General features: G+C 39.7%; 1 protein-coding gene across 3 annotated transcripts in view; it reads left to right on the forward strand.

Annotated features, from left to right (window-relative positions):
- Positions 1-19,759, forward strand: part of TGFBR3 (transforming growth factor beta receptor 3) — a 156,878-nt gene extending 137,119 nt beyond the window's left edge. For 2 of the 3 annotated variants that reach the window (XM_081949001.1, XM_081949002.1), the window contains exons 12-17: positions 885-1,055; positions 2,183-2,482; positions 5,409-5,526; positions 9,983-10,021; positions 13,149-13,256; positions 19,507-19,759. In XM_081949001.1, the coding sequence (XP_081805127.1) occupies positions 885-1,055; positions 2,183-2,482; positions 5,409-5,526; positions 9,983-10,021; positions 13,149-13,256; positions 19,507-19,625 (855 nt within the window). In that variant the 3' untranslated portion in view covers positions 19,626-19,759. The remainder of the gene's footprint in view (positions 1-884; positions 1,056-2,182; positions 2,483-5,408; positions 5,527-9,982; positions 10,022-13,148; positions 13,257-19,506) is intronic. The other variant, XM_081949003.1, reaches the window with a different exon arrangement.
- The last annotated feature ends 2,075 nt before the right edge of the window (positions 19,760-21,834 follow it).

The following is a 21,834-nucleotide window of genomic DNA, read 5'->3' on the forward strand; positions in this document are numbered from 1 at the left end:
TTGATTCTTAAAGTATTTGATAAACATCATTTATGATGCATGGGCTGATTGAAACACTTTTCCGTGCACCTGTGAATTATATATCTTTTATTGGATTAGGAACCTTCTCCTTCCAATTTCAAAACAATATCAGTTTTTCATGCTGTTAATGTGTGAATAGTTTCTTTGTTTTCCCAGTGAATCTTTTCTTTCCAAATAGCCTTTTTTGGTTTTAAAACAAGCTTCCCAATATTTTAGGCTTTCTTCATTTATTCTATCTCACAATCTGTTCTTTGTTCAAAATGATAAATTCACCCAAAATGTTTCATTTCTGTTGGGTTGTCTGTATCTAAGAATGTATGTGTTTCTTGCCATAAATTTAATGAAGAAGATTTACATGGATGTTAATGAGGTCAGAGAGTATTGTTTGTTTGTGTGTATTCATGAGGACTTTATGGTACCGCTCATGAGAGGACTAGACAAGAAAATAAGATAAGAAGAAAACATTCTGAACCAAAGCAGTGGGGAGATAAGTCAATTTTGAAGAAAGCTTGATTTTTCTCCCTTTCCAAAATGCTTGTGAATCAGTCATATTTGAAATATGTTTGTGGTGGGGGTGTTGGTGTATATGTCTGGGTCTTTATGGAGACAATGTCTGACTGAATGGAACTAGGCCATCAAATCACTGAAATGTTTTAGATCTAACCTAAGTCTCCAAACATTAAAAATAAAATGGCAGAAGAGTAGGCTGCTGAAATATGGTGTTTTGGCAACAAGACCGTAAGGGATTCTAGGGGCTATAAAAATATAATTGGGAGGCCATGTGGAGTCTACAACTGTTGTTGCCTCCCCTTATATATTTTGCTATCTTCTTCAATAAATGTATCTCCTTGTTTTTGGACTAGTTTAATTGCACATTCCATCAACCCAGAGATTCAAAGGTTTCCAAGTTCTGGCCACCTGAAATACGTGTTGGCAATGCCACCTTTGGAATGGAACTCTACGAGACAGAGCTTTTTCGGACTCCAGTTCAAGGATTCTTCTCTGTTGCAGACAACAGCCAGATTTTTGTTGAGGTAATCGACTCAAGTAGAAATAGAAATCAATGAGACTGTTTTTCAGGAACATGGTAACTGAGAAAAGGCTGTTCTCGTACGTCCTAAGCCGGTCTGGTTCAATTGCCTCTGGCAGACAGATGTGTCCTCTTGCGGTTTTTGCAAAAAGGAAATTGTACCGATCTTGAATTAAGATAATACTTTTGTGGTAAAGACCAAGGAATCTTAGTAATATGGCAGGTCCAGTGCAAAACGTGTGTCTTCCTCATCAAGTCTTCTTGGAAATAAGAGTCGTTCGTGAAAATAATGCCCTATTGTTTCATCTTTTTCTTTTTCAAATTGACAGCAAAACTGATTTCACATGCATGAGCATGCACAGTTTAAAACACGAGCAGGCACAGTTCTTTCCTTTTTTTTTATTTATTTGAAAGATTTATATGGCCGTCCATCTCAAGCATCTCTGGGTGGTTTCGAACAACCAAGAGCTATGAAAATAATTCCAAGAACTGCTTTGTATCATATGCAAACTCAATACACAACAGTGCCTCTCTCTTTCTCCTCCTCTTTCTTTAAGGGGTAGAAGATAAAATTCTCATTTGTTCCTTAATTTATTAATGTCCTGTTCTAGCATCAGGTGGATCATTTTTGACTCTGAAAAAACTAACATTCACACCCAACTACAGACAACCAAAATCTGTGTCACCACACTTTATAAGAGTGCAGTTCCTCTTGGTAATGAGCTCACCCTATGCTAAAATAGAATGCAGTTAGTTTTCATTTGATTTGGCATTATATACCAACCCAGCCAGTTAAGGTTTATTGAACAAACTGCAAAAAACACCATGACTTAGCACGCCAAAGACTTTGAGGATATTACACCTATAAAACTATATTTCCTTATTCCACTTTTTAAAATGGTGGTTACCATAGGAGAAAGAAAATGTCTCCTGAATATTTTGGACTATAACTCTTAAAATCCCTGGTGATGTGGGGGGAAATGAAAGGCACCAAAATTTCCTAATTCTACAGATTATCCAAGTGGGAGGGTAACCAAGGTACTCAACATCTGATTGACTGACTTTATTATATTGCTATGTAATCTTCAAAACATGAAATGTAGCATGATCTATTTTTCTTTTCTCGTGCAGATTTCTCTGACAAAGGCTGAACGATCCCTGGGCTTTGTAATCCAAACTTGCTTTCTTTCACCAAATTCCTATCCTGACCGAATGTCAGAATATACCATTATTGAAAATGTTTGTCCTAAAGATGAGTCTGTAAGATTCTTCAATGTTCCAAAAGCTAATTTTCCTGTACCAAATGCACATACTGACAAAAAGCGGTTTAGCTTCTTGTTCAAATCCACATTCAACAGCTCTCTTCTCTTTCTACACTGTGAGGTGACCTTATGCACGAAAAGAGAAAAAGATATTCCAGGATTAGCTCAGGTAAGTTGTGAAAAGATTCCTCTCCCTTTTTCTTTCTCTGGCACACAGAAACTCACATCTGTAATTACCTTGTTCTGCAATCTACACCACCACTAAGAGTTTGTTAAAACTTAGGCCAGAACTTCATTGGTTGTGATTTAACGTATGGATCTGATAAAAAAGGTGGGCATAGATTGTTTTCTGAGAGCATCAATCATGTACAATGTGCAACACCCACATTGCAACAACTCTGACAGGTTAACTAGGGTGAAGAAACTTAGAATTTGCTTCTTTAATGTAAATCAAGAGAAAAGAGAAAGCCAAGATTCTCAGATTTTCAATATCAGGACTAAAATAATGAAAAACACTGTTGATTTTATTGAAGCTAGAGCTGGGCAAGAAATAAACATATACTCTTTATACTGTAATTTCAATTTATAAGTTGCAGATAGTCACAAATTTGGCAATTTGCAAATTCCTGCTACAGATTTGAACAGGGAAGGTAGAGATCAGTATGCAGAAGGAGTTTGACAGCCCTAGAGATTATGTAGTCAAAACTTGCTCATGTTCTGCCTTGGATGAACCAACAACCAGCTTACAGAGAAAAAGCACAAAACTAATTTTTGTCATGTTCTCTTTGCCTCTGCAAGCCCAATTGTTGTTGTTGTTTTAACATGATTCTGGCCATGTGACTCTTAAGGGGGATCATGGCCCTTAGTTTAAGAAACCCAGCCTTAGACCTTGGCTGGGAGTTACATAGTTGGAGAGTGCTAAGTTTTGGAAGCTACTTTACAATAGAGCAGCCAAAGAAGTTATAAGGGTGACTGATTGGTTAAACCAATTTGCAACAGATGATGTTAACCAATACATTTTCTATATGAGTAATGGTGAGTTTTTCCAGAATAGCTTGTACAGTATGAAGCTACTCCTCTGCATTTGGAGCTGTTATAATATTGAGGTATGGCTTCATGCGAATGTTCTGTCTGTGAGTTGGCTCTTTTCCAGCATAAAGGAAAGACCAATGAATATTATTTCATATGGTCAAGGATTAATGGTTTTTCTAAAAATGTGGCTGAATGGTGTTTTTTGTATGTAACCTAATAGGTATTTTGTTGTTATTCCCCCATTTTTCTATGCTTCCTCCTCTGTCTCATTCTTTTTTACATTAAAAACAAACTTTCTATAAAGAATATTATATACAATTCTTGTTTCTTGAAAGCATTTGAGTCAGAAGGGATGATCGGTTTTGGAAGATCTTATGTAGCAAGACTTTGGACTGTAATTGCCAATAGCATTTTCCCCATTGTACGATTAGGCTGTATTCTAAAGAATATTCTGTGTTTTCCAGGATGTTCCTCAGGCATATAAAACAGGCTTGTTTCAGTTATCCTAACAGTCTGTTCATCTTGCCCAACCTGTGTGTTCCTTGTTGGACTGTAGGTCATCCAGTCCCACCAGTATGCCATGTTAGCTGGACATTTCTGGGAGGTGAAAAATTCTCTTTTAAGAAGGCCATCTTCATCACTAGTTTAATTCATTTGAACATAGGTGAACTGAAGCTACTTGCAGGTTCCAATTTGGGTCAGGCACTGGGAACAGAGGTTTAATCTTCCAAGCTTTAAGACTTGTTCTGGAGCTCATCCTCTGGGGACTTCTCTCCAACTGAATGTGTGCTTTGGGCTATTCTATACATAATATTTATGTGGTGACTGGTTGGGTGTGCTTCTTATTGGTTGTTTGGATTGTAAGAAGTCACACCCAACCAGGCACCACATAAATCCTACGCGTAGAATAGTCTAAAGCAGTGGTTCTTCACCTTTTTGAAAGAATTGCCCCCTTGAGCCATTGAAGAAGTTATCATCTCCCCCCCCCGCCCCCAACATAACCTCTTAATCACAACACAGGGAAATAATTCTTCAATTTGTGCAAACACGTGTTTTGTTTTCTTTAAAATTGTCATCAGGACATATCGATGCAAATAATTTATTTCAAGTCTTTTTCCCATATCTCAACTGTGTGAAAAATTCTGATACCATCCATCACTTTACTCCCAAACTTCGTGATACGTGTATTTCATTATTATCTTATTTATTCAAGACACTTAAATGCAATGACCACTGAAAACAAAATGAAAACTGTTGTAGCTTTTGACAGCATGATATATATTTTCCACTAAATGGTTATAGATGATGGGTAGAAATTGTGTTAAGCGGTTCAAATTTTCCAAAACTATTCGGTGTTCATCACATTTGTCGTAAACAATGCATTAGCATTAATTTTCCAGATCCTGCTGAGATAAAAATAATGCTATTGTTTCTGAACCTCTACTGGTTAATTATCAGGTTGAACTGCTTCAGAGGATTTTGAAGGAAAATAAATGAGTGTTTAAAGTTAATTCCTGCAATTTTTTTTTTGTTTATCTCAGAATATTTGTTTCAGAGATGTAGTAAACATCTCTAAGCAGGGAAAAAGTCTCTTTGTTCCAAAACATTAAAATAATCAGCATCTTTTCTAAATGGGAAATATTACTTTTCCACTTGGGAGAGAAAAAAAAATTGAACAGTCTTACAGCAGATGAACAATCATCTTGAATAATCTCATCACCTATTGTATTCATTGTGTTAATGAAAAGAGCAATTGGGGTGGGAAACAGAAGAACTTTTTCAACACAGTTGTGAAGCAACATGTGGATTTGTATGGACGCTGCCCAGAAGAGACTCTCTGCAGCTTTGAGGATTGGTAGTAACTCAAGTATCAAAGAAAAGTTGAAATGTAACAGAGAGGAATTTTTTCAAGCATTTGTGGAAAATATTTTTTATTAAGTTTCATTTTTTTTGAGTAAATATTACTAAACACTGATGGATGTTGATGGACATCTGCTGTGATAATGTAAATATTTTCCGTGAGCTCCTGATCTTACAAGCTGTCTGTTCTCTCCATCTTGCAGTGTATCCTTCCAGATGAAGCTTGCACCTTTCTTAATGTGGATATGATCTTTGCAATGATGCAAAATAAGAAAACCTTCACCAAACCCCTTGCTGTGATAACTAAAGGGATACCAGAAGGTACTGAATATATTTTCAATCTCGATATAAAAATTTGCCTCCCGGCACATACAATTTTGCAGTCTGGTGATATTATTATTCTGATTTATAAGACATCATTATTTTTAAGCACTAATACTTGTTTGCACTCATTTTTTTCCCTTAAATCTTCTTTCAAATGCTTTTTGGCCAAGGGTTCATAAAGGAATGTATTTTGATTCTATGTAACAATATGGAATTCATAAACATTAAGTAACGCTGCACAATTGATTCCAGCTGTTCGTTATGCTATAGCTATTGGGAAAGCGGTATAATTTTTTTTCTTTGGGACTGTAAATGCTTAATTATACATTGTAACGGAACTTCAAATATATTGAAAATATTCCGTAGCATTGTAGGTTTCTATTAATAAATACTACGGCCACAAAGAAAATGGCTGTATATATTTAGAAATGATTGTCTGAAAGAAATCATTTTTTCCTCCTTGTGTCTGTATGACTATTAATCTATGTTTTCAAGAGGAGGAAAGATATACAGTAAATAACAAATCTCTAGATGACCCTCGGAGTGATCTATTCTCTGTTATCCTTATTTGTATATTAAAGCTTCCTTACCGTCCATCTGCTTGGATAAAACTTTTCCACTGTATGCAACTTGCTTTTTGGTGCTTCACATCACAGCCCACAACCCACATTTCTACTTTATATATTGACTTATTTTCCCCACGTAATTACTTTTCTTAAAAATAGCTGTTCTCATAATATTTAGAATTTAAGGGTTTCTAAGGTATGCAAGGCTTCCAACCAATTAAAGTAACCAAATTCAGTTAACTAGTTAATCGGACCCATCCGATATTAACATATGAATAGTTTCATATGTTCAAATAAAATTTGCAGTTGTTTTGATTACCCAAAATTATTTGCACAGGTAGAACTAAGAAGAGGATTGCACTACAAAGAAACCCTTGTTGTCTCCCTAAATGTATTTGTTAGTTCTATAGACCCTCCCCCTTTCTCTCTGTCTGTATCAGAAAAGGAACAATCCTATGCAATGTATTAATTTATTTTTTTATTTGAAGCTGCCAGAAATCTGAAAACTGCCTCTCCATAACTGAGTGCAATAAACATTCCTAATAAACTGTTAAGTAAGTAAGCTCCCTGTTAGGAGAGCGAGTGTGCAGAGAAGCGTAATGAGAGTGGTATGGAAGAACACACACAAACCAGCATACAGGGACACCGAATAGTATAAAATATAGTAGTTTACTATGAGGAAATATAGAGGTATTCAGAGTTCAATTTACAGTCCAAGTCATACACGGTTCAGTCAGTCGGTTGTCAATGTTCTCAGTTAAGGAATGAGCCTTTGAACACAGTCCAGTATCTAATAATCAGTTTAGGCAAATAGTAGCAAAAACACAGTAACTCACGATACATCCACCGATCAGCGTCTAACAAACAGAGAGCTAACAGTCATTCTGTCTCCCCCTTATGGCTGCTTGAGGTAACAGCAACCAATCACATTGCAGCAGTACTTAAAGCAACAGTACTACCATCCTGGTTTATATATTGCTAACCCAACTGTTAGCTTACATTCCTAACATAAACGATGTTGTATATAAAGGTTCTTTTCATTGTGTAGTTGGAAGCACATTGATAAACCTGAACATAATCCATATCCAAAAATCTGATTTCTGTCCCAAATTATTCAGGCATTATTGCTACCTCAGGAATATACAGTCCCGACACACACACACACACACACACACACACACACACACACACACAAACATAATAGCTACCAGCTTGGAAAGAGCTATTTAAGTCGACATTACCTTATTCATCCTAGATTGGAATTGGTTGTTGTTGTTTTTAAATAAATCCCTGTTGTTTCTCCTTTCTCTCCTGCCCATCCCCCGCACCCACTTCATGAGTGGAAAAATGGTAGAGAATTACAGAATATAATCTCCCCATACTGTATGTAGTAAAAGATGACTATAAAATATAGTTTAAAAGGCAATAGGTGATTAAACACGGCAAGCACCACAGCCAATCCTAACCAATGGAAGTTGGATCCTAACCATTGTTTTCAAAATCAGGGTTGATTAATTTGGATGACAAAAACCCAGGAGTTCAACTAACAATGCATGTGTACATGAAAATAATCTTTCTTTGGGCCTTTCTAACAACATCAGCAAACATGAGCATTTGTACTTATTTTTAAAACCTCAGCCTTGCATGCTCCCATTTGGTGTTGATGTGACACATTAATTGGAGGGTTTCGGTGCTTTCAGATGGAGATCAAAATCTTTCACTTCTATGCAAAGGCTGTTTGAAATTCTGGAATGCTTTCTAAGGGATTTTTTTTTTAAAAAAAGATGAAGATCAGAAATCCCTTAACCTCAGTCACATAGAGAGCGTTTCTTGGCATTTAAGCAGTTGATGGTATGCCACGGTGCGCTGCTTGGGGTGTGAGAAGGACAACTGTTTCTGCTTAGCTATTTGAGACTGCAAGGAGTTTTTGCAAATCTTTATTCTTGACACAAATGAATCCACTGAGGACAACTCTGAAAGATTTGGTCTCTGTGCACAATGCAATTAAAATGCTTGCTTTTTTGTGTTTTTCTGGCCGTATCTATAATCTCTCATGAATTTCAATAGCTAACAAAATGCCTCATTGGATCAGCCAGAATGGATGTCATTTGGGTTCAATTCTCTAAGGAATCTAGTACCTCTGTAGTTTAAATTGGACCAAATATTTTATAGATCTTTTTTAGATGTTTCTTATTTTTGAAGAGAAAAGTGTGTGATAATAAACATAGCGAACTAAGGCCTGATAAGATTTATTGTGCGATGCATACTGGAATGTGTCCTAGAATTTTTCAGACATTCAGCTTAATGGGCACCAGCATGCAGCATTCGCACAGTGTGTCTTTACTGCCACTTACCCTCTTGGTTATGACTCAAGCCCTTGGGGTTAATTGTCACTATGAACTAAGAGCAAATTTGTAAGGCTTAGAAATGCTAACAATTAAATAAGAGTCGCATCTCCAAGACATTAGTTATCACAGATTTTGATGCAAAACAGGCCATTGGTTGTGTGCATTGTTACAAACCATATTCTTGGATCCATTCCTGTTAGATCTGCATTAGAAGCCAAATAAAGAAACTTGGAGGCACCTTAGATTCAGAATCAGAACAGAACGTTCAGTTCCACAACTCCCTTTTCTCTCCACGTGTTACCCACGTGCCATGAATGGTGATCGAGGATAATATAGTTGCATGTTTAAGAGAAAACAAATCCTTCCAGATTTTTTTTTATCTTACAAGGTTGGGCTCTGTAGGGCATGCCATGAATTCAATCCTAGTGAAATTAGAAACAATTAGAAACGTTTGACTTGTCGGCTATTGTATGGTTTTCTTTTATTAGTTAGTTTGCATTTTCTGTTACTCTGGCATCACCCATTTGCCTTCCAAGGTTCCAGAGAGCAGCATAGCAATAGCACTTAGACTTACATACTGCTTGAAATTGCTTTCCAGCTCTCTCTATAAACGGTTTACAGAGTCGGCATATTCCCCGCAACAATCTGGGTCCTCATTTTACCCAGTGGCGGATTAAGCACTGACAAATCTTGGTGCCCCCCTCCTTTGTACATACTGCACCAATCTTCATTGGGAATTTTTCTTTCTCAACTTTGTGGTGCCCTAAGCACGTGCTTAGTCCGCTTAATGGTTAATTCACCACTGCCTTTACCCACCTCGGAAGGATGGAAGGCTGAGTCAACCTTGAGCCTGGTGAGATTCAATCTGCCAAATTGCAGGCAGTCGGCAATCGGCAGAAGTAGCCTGCAGTACTGCACTCTAACCACTGCGCCATCGCGGTTCATGGATATGATAGATTGTCCAACAAGCAAATGTAGATTATTAATTAATATTAATATGACGGTTAAAACCTAGGTTGATGTCACGCCTGTCTTCTGCAATCAGAGTCAGAAACTATGGGCTTCCTCTCTCAGCAGTGACTGAGGGAATTCTGTGTCATTTCTGAAAGGCTTCTCAATTGGGAGAAACTATTTTATGCAAACTATTTTGGGAATAAAATTAGTTTGCCTCTATATTCTTTCAATGCCTTGGATTTACATGTCTCCAACTTACTCTTACTTCTTTGGTCTTTGGGATAACCACATCTGTTTTACCATAAATGCCCCAAGGGTGAAATTTAATTCTTTACAGAAAAAGCCAATACTTGTGATTTGGCAATAATTGGGCAGCACCTGGTAACTTTTGTTGCTTGATTTTTTCAAGATAATTTCACCAAAGACACTTAACAAGATAGAAAGGATTTCCTTTCCTCTTCTTTATGTTCTCACTCAAATTTGATCAGTTAACTGGATTTCTTACTAGGTTACAGATTCTACTTAAGAATTTCTGTTGGGTATAAAAAATTTTCTTTCTGTCTTTCTTTTTTTCTTTTTTGGCAGATAAATCCTCCCACTTGAATCCTTCTGAAGGATCAGCGTGTAAGTATATATAATCCTCCTTGTTTTTAGAGAAGTACATCTAGAAAAAATGAATAGAATAGGACAGAAGAGAATCACAGAAGGTCCCAGGGGTCTTCTAGTCCAACCCCCTGTCTAAGGCAGGGGTCCTTAAACCATCCTGGACAAATGATTGTCCAATCTTTTCTTGAAAACCTCTTGATGAGTTTCCGCCCATTGCTTCTTGTTATACATTCAGGTGCTTTGGAGAATAAGTTCACCTCCTCCTCTCTGTGAAAGCCCCTCTGTGAAAGCCTCTCTTCACTAGGTAGCCATACAGTAGTTTCCTTAGTCCCTCAGCCGTTCATCATACGATTTAGTTTGTCTTTGTTGCTCTTCTCATCACTTTGTTGCTCTTCTCTTCACTCTTTTTTGAATATATGAGTTATATAGAGAAGCAGGGATTTTTTTTTTTTAGGAGAAAACCCATGTAGGGAAACTGCCAAAGAGGCACTAGGCCCTCAGGTTCAAATTCCCATTTTACCATGGAATGCATCTGAGTCTCAAGATATTTGCTCTGGAAAAGGGGATTAAGCCAAGGATTCTCCATCTTGGGCTGTAGAAGTAAATATACATAGTGTTATCCATAAAATAAACTAAATAATATCTAAATTAACAAAAGTATGGTGATTAGTGGATGAGATTCACCAATGGCTAGATCCATGGTCTCCATCTTTGCTTGCTGCTTTGCTATTTTTGCTATTTCTTTAAAATCAAATAAGGCTTCCACCGGCCATGTAGAAATGAAATTGTACGACACCCTCGTGAATTAAAAACAAAACTAAGTACAGGTAGTCCTCAACTTACAACTATTCATTTAGTGACCATTTAAGTTACAACGGCACTGAAAAAAATGACTTACGATTGGTCCTTCCACTTATGACGGTCCCAGCTTCCCCACAGACACAGGATCAAAATTTGGGCGCTTGGCAACTGGCAAACATTTAGACCGGGGTGTCAAACTGGCGGCCTGTGGAACGGATGCATCACGTGCAGGCCACACCCACCCCGGCTCCACAAAGGCGAAAAACGTTGTGATAAGTCATGTGAGTTTTGACACTCGTGATTTAGATGGTTGCATCATCCCAGGGTGAGGCTATCATGATTTGTGATCTTCCCAGCTGGTTTCTAACAAGTAAAATCGGTAGGGAGAATCTGGGTTTGCTTAATAACTGTCCAATTCACTTCACAAACTCACGATTCACTTAACAACCATGGTGATTTGCTTAACAACCATGGCAAAAAAAGTGCATAAAATCAGCTGCAACTCACACGACAACAGCCTAGCTTGGCAATGGAAATTCTGGTCCCCAATTGTTGTTGTAAGTCGAGGGCTACCTGTATACATAATATTGTGGTGTTGGCCTCACTGTGAACAGGGAATCAAGCAGTGGGAGGGATGGCCAGCACTCCGTCTTAGGATGGCCTTCCAGTGCAATTAGTGACAAGCAAAAGTGTCCTGATAAAGTGGAGACCCTAGAACAGTGATGGCGAAACTTTTCGGCACCGAGGTGGCCAAACTGGAACGCACGTCCGTGCACATGTGTGCATGCACCGGTCAGCTGTTCTTTGCGTGCAACGGAGTGCCGGAAACCTGAAGATCAGCTGACCAGTGCACGCTCGAAGCTCCGGTGCATGTGAAGGCCAGTTGGCTATGGCGGGCACCATAGAGAGAGCTCTGGGTGTCCCCTCTGGCACGCCTGCCATAGGTTTGCCATCACAGCCCTAGAAATGTGACGCTTTGAGCTGAACCTCAATAAAAATTAATGAGTCTCAAACAATCCTTGCATAAAAGGAGTGAAAGTTGGGAATGGCTGGAAGTGACTGCCGTTGCTCAGCACACGTTCAAAGCCGTGCTTTCAGGAACCAGATGTACGCTCACACAGATTATCCTGCCTCTCTCAGTAAGGGCTCCATGTTACAGCCTGGAACCAATTTCCGTAATTAAAACTGCTGCCAAATCGTGAAAAACAATTGTTTCTATTTGTGTACTTGCTGACTTTCAAGCTGGCACTCCCGCTCGGTTGACAGCCTTTCCGTTCCCCGCTTAATATGCTGCTGAAGACGTTGGGGAGACGGAAGAGAATTGGCAGAGGCCTCATTTAATTATTCGAATGAGTTTATCCTGCCTTACCTCAAAGGCACAACCGTAAGGGGTACATGCGTTCAAAACTAAGGAGGCTAAAATTAGAGGAGTAGGTTATTTTTGGTTTTTCCAACTTAAAAACAAGCAGAAATCAGCAGGAAATCTAACCGGGCTGAAGCTGCTTATGGGAGAGTCACATTTTTAAATTGCATCCTGTTTCTCTGCTTTGTTCCTGTGAAATAACGGGCCACACTAACCAAAGATATATTAAATAGTGAAGTTTAGACTTTTCTTTGGGTTGACATTGTGATCCCAAATCTACACACCCGCTTTTTTCAATCCAGCTTTCTCCTGTTGTGTTGCCAGAATCTGCAATGCAGCTTGAACATCTACAGGGAGTCCTCGACTTACAGCTGCAATTGAGCCCAAAATTTTTGTTGATAAGCGAGGCAGATGTTAAGTGATTTTTAGCCATTTTACAAACTTTTCTGGCACAGCTGTTAAGTGAATCACTGCAGTTGTTAAATTAGTAACATGGTTGTTAAGTGACTCTGACTTCCCCATTGACTTTGTTTGTCAGAAGGTCTCAAAAGGTGTTCCTGGGGACACGCCAACCGTCATAAATGTGAGTCAATTGGCAAGTGTCCGAATTTTGATCACACGACAGTGGGGTTGCTACAACAGTCATAAGTGTGAAAAACAATCATAATTCACTTTATTCAATGCTGTTGTAACTTCAAACAGTCACTAAACAAATGGTTGTAAATCAATGACTACCTATACTGACATGGCCCAGAAAGAGAGGAAGTGGCAGAACAGGCCTACTTGAGGCAAAAAAATGCTTGAGGTAAATTTGGTGAGCCCAAAAGGGGCCAAGTCTTGATTACAAAATGCAATTTAGGGGAGGAAAAATGCCATCACTTTTTGGGTTGTTTTTTTTTCTGAATGCAAGTAAAATGTCTTTGATTCTGCATTGCAAATATGTTGATTTCTCTCTCTCTCTCTCATCTCTGAATTTCACAGCTGTTGTGTACGGCCTGGACATGTTGACAGTTGTGGGAATTGCCTTTGCAGCTTTTGTGATAGGTGCGCTGCTGACAGGAGCTTTATGGTTTATCTATTCCCGCACAGGTGAGTCCGATGTTTTTCCCAAATTGCACCGTGTACTTGTAACATTGCCCACTTTAACTAACCATTGATTTGCTTTGAAAAGTAAAAGTCCCTGAAGGATCATTATAGATGCCTATCCTAATCAATAGTTTCTCATATAAAGGATTTCTTTTTAAACAATAAGAGTTTCAAGTATTGAGAATATTTATATAACCATATTAAATGACCATAGCAGTGTTTTTTCAAACTTGGCAATTTTAAGATGTATGCATTGCAGCTAATACATTGAAAGGATAGAGAAAAATGTAGCTATCATAAGCAGGGGTGGAATTTTGTATCTTGCATCTGAATGGAAAATGAAAAACCATTTAAATATGTTAATTGGCATTCATATCAACTTGTCCAATAGAGACTGAGGCAACCATTTTGTAGCCAAACATCTGTAAATATATTTACTGAATTCTCTGAGATTTTCTTTCAAAGAATCATAGGTACCTTCGTTATATTGCAAATGATATAATGATAGATCCATGTTGTGGTTGTGTATAAGTTGGTAGAGAAAACCCAAGTTAAGTAAACAAACATTGCAGATGGCTCAATGGAAAAGACACCGAGCTTGTCGATCAGAAATGTCAGCAGTTTGGCGGTTCGAATCCCTAGCGCTGTGTAAAGGAGTGAGCTCCTGTTACTTGTCCCAGCTTCTGCCAGCCTAGCAGTTTGAAAGCAAGTAAAAATGCAAGTAGAAAAATAGGAACCACCTTTGGTGTTTGGTGCGCCTTCAGCATTTAGTTATGCCGGCCACATGAACACGGAGACGCCTTTGGACAGCGCTGGCTCTTTGGTTTTGAAACGGAGATGAGCACCACCCTCTAGAGTTGGGAATGACTAGCACATATGTGCAAGGGGAACCTTTACCTTTAAGAAAAAGTAGGTGTTCAGATGATTGTGGCTTTCTTGAAAATAAAGGCAACATTAGATAAGAGTAGCCAAGCGGTTGCTATACTAATATTTTATCTGTTTTCACATATGAAAGTACAAAATCTCAGCTTTGGCACATAAAATTGAATACAAACCAATACAAAGAATTGTATCAAATGAACCTTGGAAAAGAATGGAAATGTGTGAGCAGGTTTCTTAGGAGTTGAAATTTCTTTCACAGACCCTTCAGATCAGCATAAAGGAAAGTTGATTTATGACTGAAAACTGAGACATACCATCAATGACTGTATTGATCCTAACCTTTCTGCAATTGGTTGGATAAAAAGAGAGCACCTCCCAATGTTTCCCTCTTGTATCAATCATTGGAATCTTAATTTGATGTGTGCAATTAACCCTTCTCTTCTCATCATTTTCCAATGCAGTTTTTGTGTTTTCCCACAATGTCCACATTAGGGCTTTGCAGAGATCTGCTTCAAAGAGTAAAATATGAGAATTTTAAAACATGGTCTCTTCCTGAGCTCTTGTGGCTACCTTTTGCAGCTGAAATGAGATCTTAGGAAGAGATACTTTGCTTTAAGGTATTTTCCACAGATGTAACATGCATGCCCAAACATGCTCCAAATCACATTTTTCTTCTTTGTATCTAGATTGCTGCATTACCTTAATCCACTTTATTTATTGGGTAGAAATTGGGGATACTATATTTGGGGGGTGGAGAGAGAAATTTCTGGTCCTCTGTGGAAGAAATTATTAATAAGTGGGGTTCCAGTTCACGTTGCAACTGGTTTGTACAAAAGGGCCCCGGCGTCCACCACATGAACGTGCGCAGCACACACGCATAGCGCGCACATGCATCCTTACCTCTTGCGACGCCTCCGCGATGCTCCAGCTGTTCGGCGGAGCATCGCACAGGTGCTGTGCGCTCTGTGCGGAAGCGCCGAAGAGCTCAAATGCAGGCAAGGAGCTCGGTGGGCGAGTGGGCCCTCCAGAGCACCATACCAAAACGGTATCCGGTGCTCCTGGCAGGCACCGGTACGCCCATACCGGGTGTACCGCCTGCAACCCACAACTGACAAGGACAGTTTGTGTTTCCTAAAATCATAAAGTAGAAGAGCTTTGGTACAACAGAAGAAGTGCTTCAGTTAAGAAATGTGTTCTGCTGTGCTTGCAATACAATAATAGAAGGAGAAGGTCCATTTAAAACTGAACATCTGCCATAGATTAACAAGAGTGTGGAAGAACACATCACCTTACTTTCCTGTTTAAATGCCTCATTTATTTCTAAAGTATACGACTTGGCCTTGATACATCAGAATCCTGTTTCCTATCATTTATGAAGCAGAGTTAGTTTGGAAAAAGCAGTGTCTAGTTTTACAATACAATACAATAGTAGAGTTGGAAGGGACCTTGGAGGTCTTCTAGTCCAACCCCCTGCCTAGGCAGGAAACCCTATACCGTTTCAGACAGATGGCTATCCAACATCTTCTTAAAGACTTCCAGTGTTGGATCATTCACAACTTCTGGAGGCAAGCTGTTCCACTGATTAATTGTTCTAACTGTCAGGAAATTTCTCCTCATTTCTAAGTTGCTTCTCTCCTTGATTAGTTTCCACCCATTGCTTCTTGTCCTACCCTCAGGTGCCTTGGAGAATAGTTTGACTCCAACTTCTTTGTGGCAACCCCTGAGATATTGGAACACTGCTATCATGTCTCCCCTAGTCCTTCTTTCTCTTAAGCTAAACATACCCAGTTCCTGCAACCGTTCTTCATATGTTTTAGTCTCCAGTCCCCTAATCATCTTTGTTGCTCTTCTCTGCACTCTTTCTAGAGTCTCCACATCTTTTTTACATCGTGGCGACCAGAACTGAATGCAGTATTCCAAGTGTGGCCTTACCAAGGCATTATAAAGTGGTATTAACACTTCACGTGATCTTGATTCTATCCCTCTGTTTATGCAGCCTTTAGTTTTGTACCATCAGATCTTGTCTCCTACTTAATTCTGCCTTATACAAGTGATGACTAAGCCAGAAAATTGCAGGTTCATATTCTGTCTAAATCAGAAACTACAACTAGTGGCTTCCAAACAAACCAGGATATGGAAAACAAGTTTAAATGATAATAGCACATTCTGTCTTACCTGAAGTTATTAAGCATGGCTTCCTGAATCAGACATGATGGAAAATACTGATTAATTGTGGCCTGTTCGCTCAGGATGTGTGTGTTTAAGCAAATAGAAGGGAATGGGGCTGAGTGTGTATTTGGACCATGTATATCTGGTTTACTGAGGTAATATTTGATCATTTGGACGTGTTTCTGGCCTATCCTGCTGCAACTTTATACTAGGAAGAGATTAGGCAATTTGGCATAATTCCCTAAATCCTCTTTGTCTGCTTGATGAGGGGGAACAGCATATGAGCAATTTATTCAGCGGCGACTTTGTACACTGGTTGAGCTTTTATTAGTTTTCCCGTTCCTAGTTTGAATACAAGTGACTCTTTCAGATGTCCAAGTTGTGCTCATGTCCAAGGAGTTCTCAACAAATAGGTACAGAAAACACGTTCCTTTGCGGATCCCCTCTTCCCACCCCTTTCCTTGTACGTGACGAGTCCATCCAGCAAATGCAAGGGGCCAAGAACAGCCTATTATTTATTAGTCTGAACTCAAAGCTTTAAAATATATGTAACTTTCACCTCTGAAGATCTCTCACTTTCAAATAACAAGATTATGCAACCTGCTCTTCTCCTCCCTCCCCCTCCCCAGCCCCCAAATAATTTGGTGGGAAACTTAGAAGACTCCCTTTAATACATTCTGACTGAAGTAAAGGGAGAATGCAACGCATAACATTTGGCGTATGCGGACTTAGTTTACTGAGGGGAGAAAAAGCAAACAGATTGGCTTGAAAGGGAGCCATATTGGCAGGCTTCGTCAGTGTGAATAATAAAGAACATGCTGTTGCACTCAAGATACATATGACTATAAGCAGCTTAAAGATTGTTTATGGTCTATAGCTGGGATAGAGACATTTACAAAAAACATCCCCTTTAAATAGTGTTCGGACAAACGGTGGTAAGAATCCCTTTAAGAAACAAATCTACCTTCCTAACCGTACAATGGTACGTTTTCTCCTCAGAAATTCGCTGCAGGTCCCCTTACTCAAAGGAATAGTTGCTTGCAAAAATCCCCGTGGATAAGATTCATTGCTTGTCGCAGCTCATAAACTGACAGTCAGGTAGTCCTCGACTTGGGACCCCAATTGAGCCCAACATTTCTGCTGCTAAGTGAAACGTTCGTGAAGTGAATTTTGCCCCATTTTACCACCTTTCTTGCCACGGTTGTTTAGGGAATCACTGCAGTCATGAAGGTTGTAACACAGTTGATAAGTGAATCAGGCTTCCCCGTTGACATTGCAAAAGGGGGTCACATGATCCTGGGACACTGCTACCGTCATAAATATGAGTCAGTTGCCAAGCCTCTGAATCTTGATCACATGACCACGGGGATACTGCAATGGTCGTAAGTGTGAAAAACGGTTGTAAGCTACCTTTTTCAGTGCCGTTGTAACTTTGAACAGTCCCTAAATGAACTGTTGTAAGTGGAGGACTACCTGTATTTCATCTGCTTTGTTTATATTTCTGAAGACTCCCAAATTCCCAATGATTAGCTGTATGATGGAATCAGGAAGGGAATGAAATTTGGGCTGTCACTCAACTGTAGCATCTATTTATACTCAATTTTCCATGCAGTAGTGACTAATCAAACTTCTCTTTAGTCTGTATTTTATATATTGTAAGAGCGATAGGTGAGTGGATTGGAAAATACAGGCCGTTCCACAGACAGATCAAGGATTTATTTTCTATAAAGGGGGGGAATGCCGGAAGAAAGATTGAAATTGCAGCAGAGATCTGTGCCATGGAGACAAGGGGGCATAACCCCAGAGTTGAAAGAGGAAAAAATGCATCTGTTGCAAGTTTTCTAGCAAGAGGAAATAGGGGAGGGGGGGAAAAAACACTAGACAGTATTTTTTTGGCATCTAGATGTTGACAGCTGTGCGTGCAGTTTTCCCCAAAGACGAAAAGGTATTCACGGACAAGAGAGTTGGAGCAAAATATATACAGATTGCAGCTGATAAGCCGAGGCTGGTGCACAAGGCAGTGTAATAGAGTGGTTTGTAGCCTGGGTGACAACATCGCTGTAATAAGACCCAGCGGCAGGGGATGCGGCCAGTTCTACATTTTGCAAATCGCTTTCCTGGCAGAAAGACCGAGGGGCCCCTATTAAGGGAATGAAAGCAGCAAACTTGGATATATAGAAATCGTGGCTTCTCTCTCCTAAACGTTCCCGGATTTTATTTTGGTTTTAGCTAAGAAAGCTTTACAAATAAATCTCAGGGGGAAAAAAGGATTTCTCTCACCTAGAGGTAGCTTTTCTAAGGTGAGGAAAGACTTTGTGCGCCTAGAATACCTAAAGTAACCTCACAAATGAGACGCTTGAATTCAACCCAGGATCCAATCCAAAGTTTGTTTTGGTTACACTGAAAAAGGAAAAAAAATCAACCTTGATTCTACTTCCTGCTGCCAAAAATGTAGGAGCCCTCAAAATATTTCACCGAATAATAAGTGAGAGAGTTCTTCATGCATTTTCTTCTTCCGTAAGAAGCTCAAAACCCACCTGTTTAATCTAGCTGGCTTGGCCTAATTCCAGCTCTCCCACCTCAGTCTGTATTTTTAAATTTCACGGGTTGGTCTTAGGCTAAGTTTTTAATTTTTATAAATTTGTACAGGGGTTTAAAGTTTAATTCGATTTTAACTATATTTATGATTATTTGTATGGTTTTTAATTTGGTACCTGTACACCGCCCCGAGTCCCTTCGGGGAGAGGGGGCAGTCTAGAAATCAAATCAAATAAATAAATAAATAAATTTTCTCTTTAGACAGTGTAGGAAGGAAGGAAGCAGAAGGGGGCAAAAGGCTGGACTTGGGCCCAGGACCTACAGATTCAAGTGCCTTCTAGATTGTGCATCCCTCTGAATACCTTTGGGGCAGGCAATTACATTCATTATAGAGTCCCTTGGGAAATAAACATGGGGGAATTTGGTCTGTCAATGTTTAGCTGCTTGGAACAAGGACAAAGATGCCTTGATAAATGATAGTGAATTGAAGACCCTTCTTCCCTTCTCTTCCCTTAACTTCCTTTCCCTTCCCTTTCCCTTCCTTTAACTTCCCTTCCCTTCTGTTAATTTCCTTCCCTTCCCCTTTCAGGGATGGCCAAGAGAGTGTGAAGACAGTAGATGTAACTCTGAACTTGCTTTTTGTTTATTTCTTCCTTTCTTCCAGGAGACCCAGAAGGAAGGCAGCAGGTTCCCACATCACCACCACCCTCTGAAAACAGCAGTGCAGGCCACAGCATCGGCAGCACACAAAGCACCCCCTGTTCCAGCAGCAGCAGGGCCTAACACACGAGGCAGGATGGAAATGCATGCAGCGTCATCGGAGACCAGAGGTTCAAAAACACAGCTGTTTGTTGCCTTTTGCTTCCATTGGTTTGGATTCCTTGGCAAAATGAGAAGGCATTTCCTTCTTTTTTTCGGCTTTTTCCGGATAAACGTGGTCCTTGAATCTCCCGCCACATGCTAAGGCTACACGTGACGGAGCTACTCCTTTTGTGCAGCTGTGGACCGGGTACAAAGGTCCACGCGTTCTCAATGTGAAACACAACTTCCCTCACTCCCCCTGTAAATGCTGCTTTGTCTCCAGAGAATCCCAGGGCTGAGTTTTGCAAACGTGTAGGAGACGCCAGGTGTCGGCGAAAGGGATTTCAGTCTCATAAGCTGGGGAAGGGGTTTGGTTGTTGTTGTTTTTTTCTTAACCTCCCTCGCTCCCCCACCCCACTGGGCACAAAGGCAGGGTGGTTTCAAATGCCACCTTTGAAACTGATTTCCTCCGATACACAATGCAGGTCACTGTAGCTGTGTCACTGTGTAATTGTTGAGCTTGACTTCGGAAAGCCTTTCCCCTCTGGTTGTGCTGTTCTCCATTGAAGGGATTTGTATCCACTGAAGCTTTTGAAAGGAAAGCAGCATACAGGGGCTAAAAATACTTGTTGGTTAGATATTTGTAATTACTAATCCTTCCTTCCCATATATCCAAAAGCTTGTTTGAATACTTAGGGTAGCTTTAAAGGTTGCTCCGTTTTTCCCCCTTACTGGGAACTACCTTCCCCCCCCCCCAGGACGGAGCGGCTAGTCTCACCCTGTAACCTAAGATTTTTCTACAAGGCGCTCTTTGTATCCTGCATGCTTTTCACCTGCTCTTTGTCTTGTGGCAATTTTGCATTAAGCCATCACATGGTCCTGTCTCACAGCCTTGCTTCATGAAAGGGAGGGGTTCCCGGGCCACGGACTGGTCCATGGCTCTGGCCGCACAGCTGGAGGTGATCGAGCAAAGCTTCATCTGTATTTGCAACTGCTCTCCAGTACTAGCATCACAGCCTCAGCTCCACCTCGGATCATCAGGCATAAGATTCTCATAGGTGCGCAAACCCTTCTCTAAACTGTGCATGTGTTGGATCTAGGTTGCGCACTCCTCCCCCCACCTCGGTCTGTGGAAAGATTGTGCTCCACAAAACCGGGCCCTGGTGCCAAAAAGTTTGGAGACCGCTGATGGGAGATGTGCTTGCAGATATAACTGCCTCCCTACTCACTGTTGTGTTAGACGTTGCTTCGTAGATGCATTTCCACTGAGTGAGTTTGCAGAATTGTCTACGGCTTTTACATAGAATGGGGAAATCTTGTTTTTTCTGTAAAGGCCATGCCCAGCGATATAGCCATGAAGCTATATTCTGGGAGGGGATGGGTAGGTTGCACTATCATTGCACTTGGAAGTTCAGGATGGGGTTACTTCATTGGCCAATTTTGAATTTAGGCATGCCTGAATACACTTCACCAAAGGAAGGAAGGCTACAAAAACTAAAATGGTTCCCTGATATATTTTTTAGATACTTTCACGTTATTTTCACAGCCGTCTATTGTCAGACATTTTGATTGGATTTGTGGCCTCAAAGTATCTGGAGATGTTTGTAGAATACATGTGGCCATGCTTAACATGGCACATTATGTATATATTGCTGACTTCTAAAAGTATAAACTAATACTCAAATTCAATTCTGTACCCCATGAGAATGCTCTGCATTAAAAATAGTTAGCTTTTTAAACTTTAGGTTATTGAAAAACACTAAGGTCAAATATTGTGGATCCAGTTTTCTATCATGTTACTTTTTTTCCGTTTGTTTAGTGCTCAGTGGAGACAACTATTGAGTCATGTTATTGTTTATGACTTATTGCATGGATAGCAATACGATGTCCCCTGTAAAAGCTTTCTTATATTTTGATTCCAACTCATCTCAGCAATTGGAAATACATCAAAGTAACACTTGAAGTGGCATGAAATTGTAAAAATATTATGTTATCATTTTGAGAACCGAAAGCAAAATAAGCCCAGTTATTACTTTGCAGATTATCATAAGTATTAGTCTGATAACTTCAGACATTAGTGTTTTTTTTCAAATTTCCGTAGCTGAATTTTTACTATAGCAACTTACTATCCAGTTGCAAGGGAATTGTGCCTATTTAAGCTTAGATGGCATACATTCAGTTTGTATAGTCA

The sequence above is a fragment of the Natrix helvetica genome (genome assembly GCF_964273705.1).
Source record: "Natrix helvetica genome assembly, chromosome: 3".
In the NCBI taxonomy this organism is placed as follows: domain Eukaryota; kingdom Metazoa; phylum Chordata; class Lepidosauria; order Squamata; family Natricidae; genus Natrix; species Natrix helvetica.